Source organism: Equus quagga, chromosome 2 (assembly GCF_021613505.1).
Source record: "Equus quagga isolate Etosha38 chromosome 2, UCLA_HA_Equagga_1.0, whole genome shotgun sequence".
NCBI lineage: Eukaryota > Metazoa > Chordata > Mammalia > Perissodactyla > Equidae > Equus > Equus quagga.
In genome coordinates this window covers 81,297,048-81,312,778 of record NC_060268.1, presented here as the reverse complement: position 1 = coordinate 81,312,778, position 15,731 = coordinate 81,297,048, and the positions used below count along the sequence as shown (strand labels likewise).

General features: G+C 40.2%; 1 protein-coding gene across 2 annotated transcripts in view; it reads right to left on the bottom strand.

Moving 5' to 3' along the window:
- Nucleotides 1-15,731, bottom strand: part of TTC23 (tetratricopeptide repeat domain 23) — a 99,428-nt gene that overhangs the window by 57,395 nt on the left and 26,302 nt on the right. For both annotated transcript variants that reach the window (XM_046655322.1, XM_046655321.1), the window contains exons 4-5: nt 14,023-14,173; nt 13,708-13,833 (exon numbers count right to left, since the gene is read on the bottom strand). In XM_046655322.1, the coding sequence (XP_046511278.1) occupies nt 13,708-13,833; nt 14,023-14,173 (277 nt within the window). The remainder of the gene's footprint in view (nt 1-13,707; nt 13,834-14,022; nt 14,174-15,731) is intronic.

Genomic DNA, 15,731 nt, shown 5'->3' with positions numbered 1-15,731 from the left:
TTTAAAAAGGATCATAATGTTTTAGAATCTGCTTCTTTCACTTAATCACACATTAAAATGTGGCAATGAATGCTATAAAATCACTTTTAGTGGCTGAGTGGTGTCAAATCAGATTTGATGGACCACCCATCTTCAAAAATATTATTATTCAGGAAGTTTAAAAAATGGTTTGTGGAAAATTTTTACAAATCATATTTCTGATGAGGGACTTGTATCCAGAATATATTTTAAAACTCCTACAACAATAATAAAAAGACAAACCAATTTAAAAATGGGCAAAAGATCCGAATAGTTATTTCTCCAAAGAAGATAGATAAATGGTCACTAATCATATAAAGAGATATTCATAAATCATTAGTCATCAAGGAAATGCAAATCAAAACTACAATGAGATATCACTTTACACCAATTAGAAAGGCAGCTATAATTTAAAAAAAGATAATAAGAACTGTTGGCAAGATGTGGAGAAATTAGAATCCTCACTCACCACTGCTGGGAATGTAAAATGGTGCAGGTACTTAGGAAAACAAGTGTCAGTTCCTCAAAAGTTTAAACATAGAATTACTAATGACCCAGCAATTCCACTCCCAGGTATATCCCCAAAAGAAATGAAAACATACATCTACATAAAAACCAGTACACAAATGTTCATAATAGCACTACTCAAAGAGCCAAAAAGTGGAAACAACCCAAATGTCCACCAACTGAGGAATGAATGAATAAAACGTAGTATATCCATACAATGGAGTATTATTCAGTCATAAAAAGGAAGTACAAAAAGGAAGTACTGATACATGTTACAACATGGATGAACCTTGACAAAATTATGCTAAGTGGAAGAGGCCAGTCACAAAAGACCACACTTTGTATAGTTCCATTTATATGAAATGTCCCGAATAGGCAAATCTATATGGACAGAAAGTAGATCAGTAGTTGTCAGGGATTGGGGGAACATGGGAATGGGGAGAGGCTGCTAATGGGATGAAAATGTTGTAAAATTGATTGTGATGATGGTTGTACAACTCTGTCAATATGCTAAAAACCACTGAACTGTATACTTGAATTGGGTGAATTATATGGTGTGTGAATTATATCTCAATAAATCTATTACTTAAAAATGTTTCTAAACATTTGGAAGCAAACTAAATATAGATGAGATTTAGGAGCAGCCATAAACTTAATAATTTTTGTTTAAACAAATAACTGTAATGGTAATTCTTAAACAAAAATTAAAATATTTTTCTCTTAATACCGTCCTCAAGCTGGTCATCATTTCTAACTTGCACATTCAAAGCAGGTGAGGAAAGGATGTGTGCTTTGGCTCTAAGTTGGTCCTCTATGATTGGATGGTCCTACGCATCTGTTTAGGCAGGGAGGTTAGGAGAGCAGAGAATGCTGGGGGTCCTGCTGCACTTGACACTCAACACAATGGCCATTCCCATGGAGAGGCCATAAATCAGGCTTGGACAGTGAGCTACTCGTCTCTCTCTAACCTTCCAGAACTGTGGGCATGTCTCCTGATGAGCTCTAAGGCCTGGGTCTCTTGGAGAATGCCTAGGTCTATGTAAAGTATAACCTTAACAAGAAGACAGGAAATTCATGGACAGAAAAGCCATATAAAACTATTCTTTTTTTTTTTTTTTTTAAGGAGGATTAGCCCTGAGCTAACTGCTGCCAATCCTCCTCTTTTTGCTGAGGAAGGCTGGCCCTGAGCTAACATCCATGCCCATCTTCCTCTACTTTATACATGGAACGCCTACCACAGCATGGCGTGCCAAGCGGTGCCATGTCCGCACCCAGGATCCGAACTGGCAAACCCCGGGCCTCCGAGAAGCGGAATGTGCGAACTTAACTGCTGCGCCACCGGGCCGGCCCTATAACACTATTCTTAATGGAGCATTCTAGTAAGTCAATTACTCTGAAAGTTTAAATATGTTAATATATTTCATCTCACGACCCCTGGAGAACACAGATGTGGAAGAATCCAGAAACTGGTGATAAACCCAGAACCCTTTTCCTTCAGCTGACTGATTCAAGCCAATATGGTGTGGTTAAGGAAATCAGTTGAAGACTGGTGAGTAACAGAAGAAAGCTAAGTTCAATACAGCTCCCAAAGTTACCCAGGTTAGCAGAATTCGCAGTGTGCCAAAGACGGCTGGAAACCTCCAGCCCAGAGCTGAGGGAAGTACACCTGGCCATCGGGAGATGGTTTCCAGAGTTCTGGTCCAGCACAGAAGAGCTCAAACTCCTGCCAACAGGGCCTGACTCTGCACCCGCAGACTCCTGCTCCTTCCTCTGTGCCTAAGTCCTGAAGGACACCTGCCTGAGGGGACAAATGGGAGTTTCAATCCAGCCCGGGTCTGCTGGCCAAGCTGTGTGCTTGGACACAGGGCTGTGTCTGCTTGGAGGAAAGGGCACCTTTTTCTAATTCTCACAAAGACTCCATCCACTCACCCAGCTGTGTACAAAGGTGGTGCAGAGGTGGCAGTGGCTCTGCTGGGACCCTAATTTTCCTGGACTTGATGAGTTCAGATGACTCTTGAGAGTCATCTAAACCTTCCCATCTGGCTCCTCTGATGTTAGCTCCATTTCAGCCAATTGTGTTATGTGTATCTTCCCTCTGGTTCTCTGCTGGTTCTTCTATCTGGAAAGTTCGTTCTTTCCTCCATCTCTGCCTAGCACACTGCCATTCATCTCTCTAACTATCATTCCTCTTTTAGTTTTAGCTTAGCCATCTCCTTTGGGTAGCCTTCCCTGCCAGGGCCAGGACTAGAGTGGGACCAGTGAGACACCTAGGACAGACTATTTAAGGTGGCACTCACTTTCAGCGGCAGGCAAGTGCAGGGTCATCACACGAGAGTGAGTGCCTCCTTAAATGGTGTGGCCTGGGCACCTGGCTTCCTCAAGGTAGCCCTGTCTCTGTTCCCTGACATCCCAGGTTGGGTTGGGTGCCTCTGGAACACCTGACTGTGCTCCCACAGAACGGTGAACCTCCCTGCTAAGGAAACATCTCTCATACTATATTATAACTGCCTGGGAACTCGGCACCCATTCCTTTAGTGCTGGGCTCTGTGAAGGCAGAGTCTAAGGCTGCCTCGTTCTCCTTAGCATCCCCAGCACTCTGCCCAGTGTCTGACACAGAGTGGGTACCAGTTGTCTGTTGGAATCAGGGAGGATGAGGTGGGGGGGGGGTGGCTGGGAGGAACAATCTGCAAATCCATTGGCTTAGAGACTCTGAGGCTTTAGTTCGTGTCTTAATTTTCATAGATCCCAGAATATGTTCTAGGAAAAAGTCTTCAAGAAAGGAACATGTAATTAGTTAAACTAGGAAGACGTCTTACTGGGGCATGGAGGCCCCTCATCCACGATGACTAGTGTCCTTATAAAAAGGAGAAATTTGGACACAGAGACACAGACACAAGGAGAACACCATGTGAACATAAAGACAGAGATCAGGGTGATGCATCTACAAGCCAAGGAACACCAAAGGTGGCCAGCAAACCATCAGAAGTTAGGAGAGAGGCCTGGAAAGGATTCTCTCTCACAATCCCCACAAGGAACCAACACTGCCAACACCTTTCTCTCAGACTTCCAGCTTCCAGTGAGAGAATAATTTTCTGTTGTTGGTGGTACTTTGTTATAGCAGCCCTAGCAAACTAGGACAGAATCCCTGCTGGCTGACTCCAGGCCTGGAGATTTTCCTTCCTTCATCCCCTAATAGATGAACACTGGGTGTACTCATCCAGAGCAGCTATTTAGATATCGGAGCACCTTTTTTGTTTTTAATTCACATTGTGCTCGAGCCCAAGTGGTAACTTTCCACTACTTCACTGCCTGGAAATTTAATTTGAACATCTGCTGAGATGGAAACCTAGAAGCAGGCAAATTCAGCAGGAATAAATACATGGCTTTCATCTGTCATAGTTCTGTCCCTGCTACAAGAATGTCTGCATGAGAGCATGGGTCTCATGAATCCAATGGACATCCAGCAAGCTGAACTTAGTGGGGTGTCCAGCCCTGAAGGCACACGGTCATACATAAAGTAGCCACACACAAAGGTGACCTGTTGCCATTTCTGAACTCTCTAAATTTAACAGATTTTTGGCAGACTATTATTGGCCTCACATTTCAAACTCTACTGAATACTTCAGACTCTGAGTCCTTTTTCATCTGTAGCTAAAACCACCTACCTCTTTACTTACGTTATCCATAGCGGGAAAAATTAGATGCCTCACACTATGTACACATCAGTCCCAAGCAGATTAGAGGCCTAAATTTAAAATGCAAAACTTTGATATGTTTGAGAAAATATAAGGAAAAGTAACTCGTGACTTTGGGTAGGGAAGGATTTCTTAAATAAGATACAAAAAGTACAAATCAGAATAGAAAAACTAGGTAAAGTTGCTCTTATTAAAAATAAAAACTCCTTGGGCTGGCCCCGTGGCCGAGTGGTTAAGTTCGTGTGCTCTGCTTCTGCGGCCCAGGGTTTCGCCAGTTCGAATCCTGGGCGTGGACATGGTACTGCTCATCAGGCCCGTTGAGGAGGCATCCCACATGCCACAACTAGAAGGACCCACAACTAAAATATACAGCTATGTACCAGGGGGGTTTGGGAGAAAAAGGAAAAATAAAATCTTTTAAAAAAATAAAAATAAAAAAATAAAAATAAAAACTCCTATGCACCAAAAGTCAGCATAAAGAAAGTGAAAAGGCAATCCACACACTGGGAGCACATACAATATATGGAACAAGCAAATAAGTTGTTGTCAGAAATATGAAGAACATTTACATATTAATAAGAAAAATACAAACTGTACAGTTAAAAAATGAGCAAGAGGTATGAACAGACAACTCACAGAACAGGATTTTCAAATGTCCAGCAAACATAGGAAAATATGTTCAATCTTCCACTATCAGGGAAATGCAATTAAAGAAACCATATGATTGGCAAAGATAAGAAGTCTGACAATATCAAGTGTTGACAAGGATGTGGAGTAACAGGAATTTACATATCCTGCTGGTGAGAGTATAAATTGGTGGAAAGCATTTGGGAAACCCAGTAAAATTGAAGATGTGGATACTTGTTAACTAAGCAATTCCACTCCTGGGCATACACATCAGAGACAATCTTGCACATGTGCCAAAGAGACATGTACAAGAGTGATGATGCAATTGGTGTTTATAACAGTGAAAAATTAGAAAGAATTTACATATTCACTCTCATGAGAATGGATAATTTAATTTAAAAGGGAAAATCAGGTGTATTAAACACAGTATGGAGGTTTAAAACAAAAGACTAGAGCTACATGTATCAATTGATGTGGATACATCTCAAAAATATAAATGTGATGGGGAAAAAACCCAAGCAACAGAAGAACACATATATATAAAGTTTAAAACAATGAAAAATAATAATGTATTTTTATGGCTATCTGTGTATACATTTAGAGGAATGAAAAACACTAAATTCAGCATAATAATCACCTGTAATGTGGGGGGAAGAAAACAGGATTGGGAAGAACATATAACAGGTTTCCATTTATCTGGAATGTTCTATTTTGTAAGCTTGGTAGTGTGTACATCAGTATTTGCATAACAATATCTACGGCTTTATATGCCTGAGATATTTCATTAAAAAGATGAACAAATACAGCACTTTTTCACTGTGTGTGAAGAATGAAGCACTTTCTATGCCTCACCCTTTGAAGTTACTATTGCATGCTACTCCAGGGTCCGGCACTAACACAACAGCCAGAAATGGAGGCTATTAAGCTAACGCAATCTACGATGAGCCTTCTGGAGCTCACTGAAGGTATAATGTTCACATAAAAGACAAAATGCAAAATAAAATTACTTTAGCTTCACAATATATTTAATAAAAAAGGAATTGAGTAGGTACTATCTCAGGAAATAAATAAATTATAGTCTTACCTGCATCTCTAACTCACTTAAAGCATCAGTTAGTTTTAGGGAATCTTGTCTGTCTCCATTTGCTCATATGTAACATTTGGGATAACATCATTTTCTCCTTTCCATTTCTATCTACCTGCGGGGGATGCTCTGAGGATTTACTATCTAGTGTGCCCATAATGTGTTTGGGTAGCTTTAGGAAACACACTAGACAGATGAAAAAATAGAGAACTTTGAACAACAGAATGTGGCAATATGTTAATTTGGCAGGTCCACAACTGAAACCACAGCACATTTTATTGAATGAAAATACGTCCACAGTAATTCTACAGAGTATGTAATGAGACACCGTCTCATTTCAGATGAGCTTCTGAAGACCTCACAGGGATGGAGACTTGTTTTAACATGCAACCAACAAATACAATCTCTTTTGCTATTACTAAGGCAACAGAGGGTTTCCTTTTAAAGGCTCTAGAATTTGGCAAGAATACTGAGCATGAGTGAAAAGCAGAGGCTTGGTGGGAATGTTGCTGACGATCAGAATCTGATAAGTCAATCCTGAAACAGGACAAGTTGGATTTTCTAGAGTCAAAGTGAGAAAAGGCTTACTTCTGGGTCTCTCTGTACCATCTGGCACATAGAGGTAAAGGCTTTAAGGCTCTGTGCGCGCACTGTCAGGTTTCCACTCTGCACTAGCAAATGTTATCTATGCTATGGTTAGGAGCCTGGACACCAGAGTTTCATGGACCTGCGTCTGCTCTACCACTTTGCAGCTGCGTGACCTTGGGAAATGCCCACACTTCTCTCAGCCTCTGTGCTTCATTTGAAAGTACCTACCTCATAGGGAGGACTGCAGATTAAAGAAAGTAAGCAAGAGCACTGAGCAACAGCCTGATGAAGAAGGTGGTCAAGAACAATAGCCAGTATGATTGTTTAAAGTCATTATTATTATTTACAGCTGTTTAAGGGAAATGTGTATTATAAGGACAGAGTATCAGAAAGGGAAAGACAAAATGCAGTGCTCTGAAATAGCAAAACTTTAGGGGATTCAAGCAGATAAAGTATATAAAAGTAATCTGTGCCATGAGGCTTTCTGCTTTCTCACATTTAAAAAATGATTTCTTTAAAAAATTAGATCTTGTGTAAGTTAAGAGCATCTCTTCAATTACAGGAACACACGACGAGAAAAAGTGCCCCAAAACAACAAATGATTTCCTTCTTTGTTAAATAAGCATAAATAAGCAAAATAAGCACAGCGTCCCACGGGAGGAGCTAACAGGAGAAATATCTCTTCTGGGGAACAGCAGGCCATTCCTGAGAAGCAGGAAAGGGAGAAGCAGAGCTCTGAACACATGAGCACTTCTCAGAGGCTTTATGCCCAAAAGATAATGCAGAGAAAGTGATTCTTTAAAGAAACACATCTACAGAGGTACAACTTAGACATCAAGAATCTCCAGGTAATGGGATAGACGAAAAAAAAAAAAAAAAAAGCTGAGTCCAGAAAGCAACAGTTAGATTTGGATACTACTGACTTGACCAGTCTAGGAAGGACTGTGGATCTAAAAGCAAAGGCTATTACTAAACTATCAAAAATTCTCAGTAAAAGACACTGGGGATGCTTTCTGGGGAGGCACATGGAACTAAGTAGAATTCCACCATCCAAATGAGGTGATGGCAGGTAGATATATACGCTGTCCCACTGGCCATTGTTTTCTCCATTATCTTTCACCCTTTCTCAGGAAGTACTGGCTATGGGAGAAACCATCCCCATTTCCTTTCTTCTTCGGAAAATTTATGTTAGAATCACTTGCCAAATCTCATGTTGGAATCACCTTCTAAATCTCATGACTATAATGAATCAAGAGAAAGCAAGACAAGGAAATGAACTCAACCTTTAAAAAAACCATATAAGACTCTCTGATTTTTAGCTTAGGAGGTTTACCAGAGCAAAGACAAAACAACCCCCAGCCTTCTCAAGTCACAGGATAAAAACATAGGAAAGAATACTGCATATCAGGGTAGTCTGGAAGTACAGAATCTTAATTGCGATGTAAGTACATGCTTTAAAATCAAATCATTTCCACAATGAAATGGCAGAAAGAAAAATGTTTAATTAGATAGTAATGAAATTAATGGCTACTTTTTTAAAACGGTCTACCATACACCCAGATGCTTTAATGTGGGATCTATTTCATCATCACAGCCACCCTCTGAGGTCTGATCGTTGCCACTTTAACAGAAGAGGAAAGTGCAGGACTTGTCCGTGGTCTTACAGATGGGAAGGTTGAATGGATGCTGATTTGAATGTGGGGCAACCTGACTCTAAAGCCCGCTTTGCCAACCACATCACATCATTCCTTAGAGATACCTGGGAGGCGTCCTGTTGATGCTCTGAGGAGAGTTCACTTATCACAGGCACACCTGAGAGCTGGTTCAGCACAACAATGCCAGACAAAGCACTTGCTGGGCAAGCTGTGGAAGACTCCAAAGATGACATATCACAAAGTCATAGAGAAAGCCTGGATAGGTCACATGTTCCAGAGTAGCACTCTCAATAGATCATCACCATCATGCCACACAGAAAGATCATTTAAAAGGTGTGTGTAGGGAGACCTGCCCCCTGGCCTAGTGGTTAAGTTCGGCATGCTCTGCTTTGGCAGCCTGGGGTTCAGTTCTGGGGCACAGACCTACACCACTTGTTGGTGGCCATGCTGTGGTGGCAACCCACATATAAAATAGAGGAAGACTGGCACAGATGTTAGCTCAGGGAGAATGTTCCTCAAGCAAAAAGAGGAAGATTGGCAACAGAGGTTAGCTCAGGGTGAATCTTCCTCAGGAAATAAATAAATTAAAAGGTGTGTGTGTGTGTGTGTGTGTGTGTGTGTGTAACGGTATGTGCCTGTGTATATAAAGATAACTATCAGTCTCTGGGGATCTAACTATCAGCAATCAGGATAGAAAATAATTCCTAATACTGGGAAAGAGTTTGTCCATTTTTCCTAATGTGTTATCACATTTTAAAAAACAACTGCACATATAGGAACACATGATTTGGACTCACTCTCCAAAGTTAACAAATAATTAGTGAATGAAGTAGTGCTGGAACAGAGGACAGGTAGAAGGGACGAAGCTTCAGGGCACAGCTAGGGATGGAAGGTACAGAGCGTGAGTCACCCTGCAGGACTTGTCTGTAAGCCCAAGGAGAAAAGAACTGGCCTGGCCTGACGGGCACCATAAAAGGCGAGGCAGAAGGAGGAAGCAGCACTGGAAGATACCCTTTTAAGAAAAACATAAATCCTGAGAACTGCCTGAGAAATCATCCTGGTCTTCCACCTCCAGGACCTGGCAAAAGAAAAGGCCTTTGTGGTTGTGAGTATAACTACAAAAATGTATAAAACCAAAGCCCTGTTACTTTCTAAAGCAGATGGGTTTAGGCAAAATATTCACACTTCAATGAGGAAACACAGCAAAGTGATCAAGTAAAAACCATGCAGCCTAAACAGGCAAGTTCCAGCGAATACATCACTGTGAAGAATACATCACTGTGAAGAATACATCACTGTGAAGAATCGGGATGCAAAGAAATAGCAAAGTTTAACTCCACTAAACACAAAGTAAGTCTGTGGGATAGTTGAGAGCATTAAATTCAATTCTTGTTGGGTATGCAGCGCAGATGCGTACCAGGCCCGCCACCTGCTGGCAAGGCATGGCACTGCTAATTTGGAAAGCACTCTTGGAGGAGGTGAGGATTCTGGCAGAGGATGATTTACTCTATTTTGTAGCAAGACTGCTCAACATTAAGTACTAATAACATTAGTCAAGTCTCAACAGATGCAACAAATATCCATCTTGGACCACCGATTTTTATATTTCCTGTCTTACAATTCAAGATAGAATACCCACTTCTGGGCAGGAAGAAATTCTGGACTGGTAGGCCCTTCCAGTCACTACTCTCTTCTTCCTCTTATTACACAAATGGAATCATACAGTATGAATTCTTTTTGGTCTGGCTTCTTTCACTAAACATTATGCTTATGAGAGTCATCCATGATATTAAGAATAGGAGTAGTTTGATATTTTCTTTGTATGAACAGATCACAATGATATCTATTATTTTGGTGAGTATTTAGGTTGTTTCCAATTCTTGGCTATTACAAATAATGTAGCTTTGGACATTTGTGACTGTGTCTTTTGGTGAACATATGTGTGCACTTCTGTTGGGTGTATATATAGGAGCGATACTGCTGGGTCACAGAGTATGCAAATGTTCAAATTTTGAAGATAAAGCCAGTTTGCTAAAGTGGTTGGATGAAATATATTCTAAATAACAACATATGAGAAAGCATGTGAAAGCATGGCATCCTTGCCAAAACTTGATATTATCAGCCTTTTAAAAAATTTTAGCCATTCTAGTGGAAATGTAGTAGTATCTTCTGATCTTAATTTTCATTTCCCTGATGACTGATGAGATAGAACACCATTTAATATGTTTATTAGCTAAGTGGGTATCCTTTTTTGTGAAAAGTCTCTTGCCCATTTTTCTATTTAGTTGTTTGTGGTTGTTTTATTGATATATAAGAGTTCTTTACAGATTCCAGAGACGAGCCCTTTGTCAGTTATATGTATTACAAATATCTTCTTCTCTCTGTGCTTGTTTATGGCATGAAATATGTGGTGGTTTAAATACAGAACCACACAGCACCAAACAGAAGGGGAAAAAGAGAATTAACACACTTAAAGGTCCTTGTGTTGTCGGGAAGTGGCCAATTGACTGATTTACATTAGATTCTAGTAAGTCAGGGGTATAAGTGACAAACTCTAAGGTAGCAACTGGAAGAAAAATGAAACAATGGATAACTTACCAGTTAATAGGTAAGAAAATAGTATGATAAAAATATTTGGTAAATCTAAAAGAAGGCAAGAAAAGAGAAAGAAAGGAATATAAAATTGGTAGGACCAAAGAAAATTTAAACTCAAATATATAAGCATTTAAACCAAAATAAACAAAGACTGAAAATTAAGGAATGGAAAAAGATATTATAGGAAAATTTGTACCAAAAGAAAGCTAGGGTATCAATTTTAATATTAGGCAAAATAGATATAGGGGACAACGAAGGACAATATACACTGACTAATGGAATAATAGATTAAAATATGCTGCTGTTTAACTCTCCTCCCACCCAACAGAATATATAAAACAATGACTGGCAGAACCATGGAGAACTACAGATAGATCAATAACTGTAGTTTGAAATTTAAACACACTTATCTTAAAAACCAATATATCAAATTGGCAAAAGAGAAGCAAACATGTAAATTTGAATAACAGAATTAATAAAGTCACTCTAGTATAGATTTATTAGAACCATACACTCAGCAAATAAAGAATACAATTTCTTCTCTAGCACATTTGGAGCATTCACAAAAACTGACCATGGCCTAGGTCACAAAGGAAGCTTCAGTAAATTTCAAAACATCGATACCATACACACAAATAGGTTTCTGTCCATAATGAGATAAAATTAGAAATGAAGCACATCTTTGAAAAATCTCACATATCTGCAAACCAAATCACATATCACTTGAATAATCTTTGGATTAAAGAGTAATTTATAAACTAAGTTATGAGCTACTATGAATTTAACATGAGTGATGATGCTACATGTTAACACACGTGAGGCAGAGCTAAAGCAAGACTTATGGGGACATTCTGGAGAATATCCTTGACATTTGGGTGGGAAGGACTTCCTAAACAAACTCCCAACAGATAAATCATAAAGTTAAAAATTAATGGATTTGACTCTAGCAAAACTAAGAATTTCTATGCCATGAAGAACAGCAGAGACAAAATTAATATATGAGCAACAGATGTAAGAAGACATTTGCAATATCACTAATATTTATAATATTCAAGAAAATCTTCATTATCAATACAAAAAGTACAGGGAGCCTCAAAAGAACAATGAGAAAGAATACTAACAAGCTATTCACAGAAGGGGATCTCAAATGGCTGAGAAGTATATAAGAGGTACTCAAACTCACTAACAAGAGAAATGTAAATAGAATTTTAAAATAACGAACTAAATAGCACATCATATGCATCAGAGTGGCAACAGTTAGAAAGACGAACGGTGCCAAATATTGTTGGGGGTGTGAGAAAACCCATTTGACTTGTCGGGGGGTGGTGCAGAAGGGTGTAGAAAGCGGCCGGTACGTGGTGAACTTGAAGTACAAATGTACCCTGTGATCATGCAATCCTACCCCTGGAGTATAAACCTCAGAATCCCATCCTCGGGGTAGAAACCTCATAAAAAGTCTCTTAGCTACGTAAGTAAAGCTGTGAGAGGATGCTCATAGCAGCACCACTGTGGGAGCTGGGGGCTGGGAACAAGCTGAGTAGCCATTCCTAGAAGGATGGCTAAGTACAATGTAGCAAATGCATTCTATGGAGCACTGTGAGGCAGGCAGCAGCAATGAACTGAGGTACAGGCAAAAAACTAAACAGTGCTGAGTGGAAAAAGGTGAGAAAGAGTGAGATATATACTACAAATTTATACAAACTTAAAACACATAAGTACATAAAACAACACTATTTATCATTCAGAGATACATACTCAAAGACATAAATCATCATTAAAATACGTATCTATGATGTATTTGGGGCAGAATGAGAGTACGGATCAGAGATGAAAAGAAAAAAAATCAATTTAAAAAAGCATACCAGGGGCCAGCCCCATGGCATAGTGGTTAACTTCGCGCACTCCACTTCAGTGACCTGGGTTTGTGGGTTTGGATCCTGGGCACGGACCTACACCACTTGGCAGCCATGCTGTGTAGGCATCCCACATACAAAGTAGAGGAAGATTGGCACAGATGTTAGCTCAGGGCTAGTCTTCCTCAGCAAAAAAAAAAAAAAAAAGCATACCAAAAGTCTTGCACGGACTGATGAATTCTCTGCACTTTATGTCCAAAAAATCCCCAAACAAAACAAATTCACAAGAGTGGAGTTATGATCATAAAAAATATCTTTAAAAGCATGAGTCAAAGTTGGTCTTTCCCCATTTCCACTCAAATGGAAGCATTAGGTGTATTCTCTCAGGGCCCTTTCCTTCTTAAAATGATCCCACTGGATCTCTGAGTTCTCTTGGGAATCAACCTATGCATACAGTCTGGTTATGAAGGTAAACTGAATTCTTCCAGCTTTGGCTGAGGGCCTTCATGGGGATTCTCTGCCTCTTCTAGAATAGACCTTTCTCTGCCCTTTTCCTCTCATGAACTCATCCTTCTAAAGAGTGTGTGCATACTGTCACCCCAAAGCTCTGGGGAATTGCTTGAGGCTGGCCTTTGGAAGGGTAAACGTGCTGACTACCCATGGGGATAGGCATCCCCTTCTCCCCGCAGGCTCCAAGCATTCTACCTCTCTCAGCTGGGTTCCTTTGGTGAATGTGGGCTGGGGGTGGGGAGAATAAAGAACAATCCTCTCATTCCCATTCAATCAGACATCTTTAAGATCTCTCTCCTTTGAGCCCCTAATCATGAAATCAATGTATTGAAATATTGTAGACTAGAGCAGCAGGGGTAAAAAGGAAGAGAGGGGGAAAGGGAAGGGCGCAGGCGCAGGAGGCAGGCAGGGAGAGCAGACAGATAGACGGTGGTCCTCTTTTACTTCTGGACAATGGCCAAAGAGAAGCCATGGCCACAGCATCATGCAGAAGCTGCTCCTGCCGGAAGACAGATTCTTCGGGCAAAGAACCTCCAGCTGTCACGTATACAAAAAGTCCTATGTTGGAAACTTACTGTGCAATTGACAATTTGATCCGCGCCTGAATTTCTATCCATTCTTCCTTTATAATCCTTTCACACTGCAGCAGCTCCTTTGAAAGTCTCTCTGCTTTGGTCAAATTCTCTGAAGCTTCTTTAAATCTGTGTTGTGTTCAGGAAACTTTACCCTTGGTCCTACATTCTGGGACCCCAGTTCCTGGACCTCCTTGGCTCTCCTACTTCCCCCCACCCTTCCTGAGTCATCTGTCAGCTTTTGATTTGGCCTTCAAAATTAAATATAAGTATTATGAATGGCATTTAAATTTGTAAAGATGAGAGGCAAAAGGATACTTTTGAAGAGAGAGCAAGGCTCTCCCCATGGTATGGAATAATTCCACTGAACACTTGAAAATGTCTGCATTGTCCTGATAGGGAGGCATAACGGAGTTGGTGAGGATTTCTTTGGCTTTTTCCGCATGTTGTTTTGCTTGGAGTGACAGCCCTGTGGACAAAGAAAAAGGGGTCTCAGTTTCTCTTTCATCTCAGCTGGACAGGAACACAGTTCTCTATGGCCACGGAATCTAATGAGGTCTCCTTCACACGTCAAGTGGCACATGGATATGGATTGGGGCTGCATGAAATATTGCCATGACTGCAAAAACCAAGGAAGTGTTTTACAACTAGGACTCCAGATAAATTTTTCCTTTAGAAAAATTTCCTTCAGGTCCTTTTAGAAATAAACAGAATGAGCGGGAATTGAACAGTTTTGAAACCTCACCAATATCAGACGTAAAATCTGTTCTAAATAATTATAAAAACAAATGGAATGCAAGGACTATAGCATTCTGGGCAGGAAAGAAGATATCATGAATTTTAATCCTGGCTTTGTGAGAGCAATCTTAATGAAATACTAAAAATTCTGAATCTTATGCTCACCCACCTATAATCATAACTTTAGAGTTATTTTAACATAATATGAATATGATGATATCTACAAAAATATACAAACACAATTCCAATGAGGTAATTGGCTAACGTGCTACAATCTCTTGTTCCTACGTGGTAATCAACCAACATGAAACAAAATGGAATAAAAAAAGAGTTTCTACTGAGAACTAATTCCCCAGTGTGTTCCAGTGTTCTTCCATGGGCTTATTATTTGTGGTAAGAGTGTCACTGGGGATCACCAGTTAGGTTCTGGGGCTTTTCGTTTCCCCACACTCCCATCCTCTTCCCCACAGTGACGCCTCCTTCCACACCCCCTCCCTCCCACATCCTATACTCCTGGTCTTAGGTTCTTTATTATATGGAATTGTATCTCAAATCTCTTTAAAAAGCTGGCAAAGGGGCTGGCCCTGTGGCGGAGTGGTTAAGTTCGCGCGCTCTGCTTCAGCGGCCCAGAGTTTCACTGGTTTGGATCCTGGGCGTGGACATGGCACAGCTCATCAGGCCATGTTGAGGCAGCGCCCCACATAGCACAACTAGAAGGACCCACAACTAAAATATACAACTATGTACCAGGGGGATTTGAGGATAAAAAGCAATTAAAAAAAAAGCTGTTGAAATATGAAGTTCACACTGTTCCTATGTCTATAAAACAGAAAGAATATATTTTCTGATGGAAAAAATCCAGGATATGCTCTTCGTGTGAAACTCCTACAGAATTTTGTCTTATTTTTTATAAGCACACACTTAATCAACCTACTAGAAATTTATTAGCACCAATTATGCATGCAATATTCCAAAAGGCCTGGCAGACTACATTTTTAACTTTGGTCCATTCCCTCAAGAAACTTGAACTCAAACTACTGGAGGCAGCATAGGTTGAGGTTCAAGAACACTGGCTCTGAAGTCAGACAGCCAAGAACGAATTCCCTGCTCCACCACTTACTCTGAAACATTGACCTCAACTTCCTCAACTATAAACAAGAATTAATAGTATTACCTACATTATAGGACTGTGGTGAAGATGAAATGAGACTATGTATGGAAAATAGCATGGTACCTGGCATTCAATAAGACCTTAATAAATGATGGATATTGCTTTTACTTTAAATGGA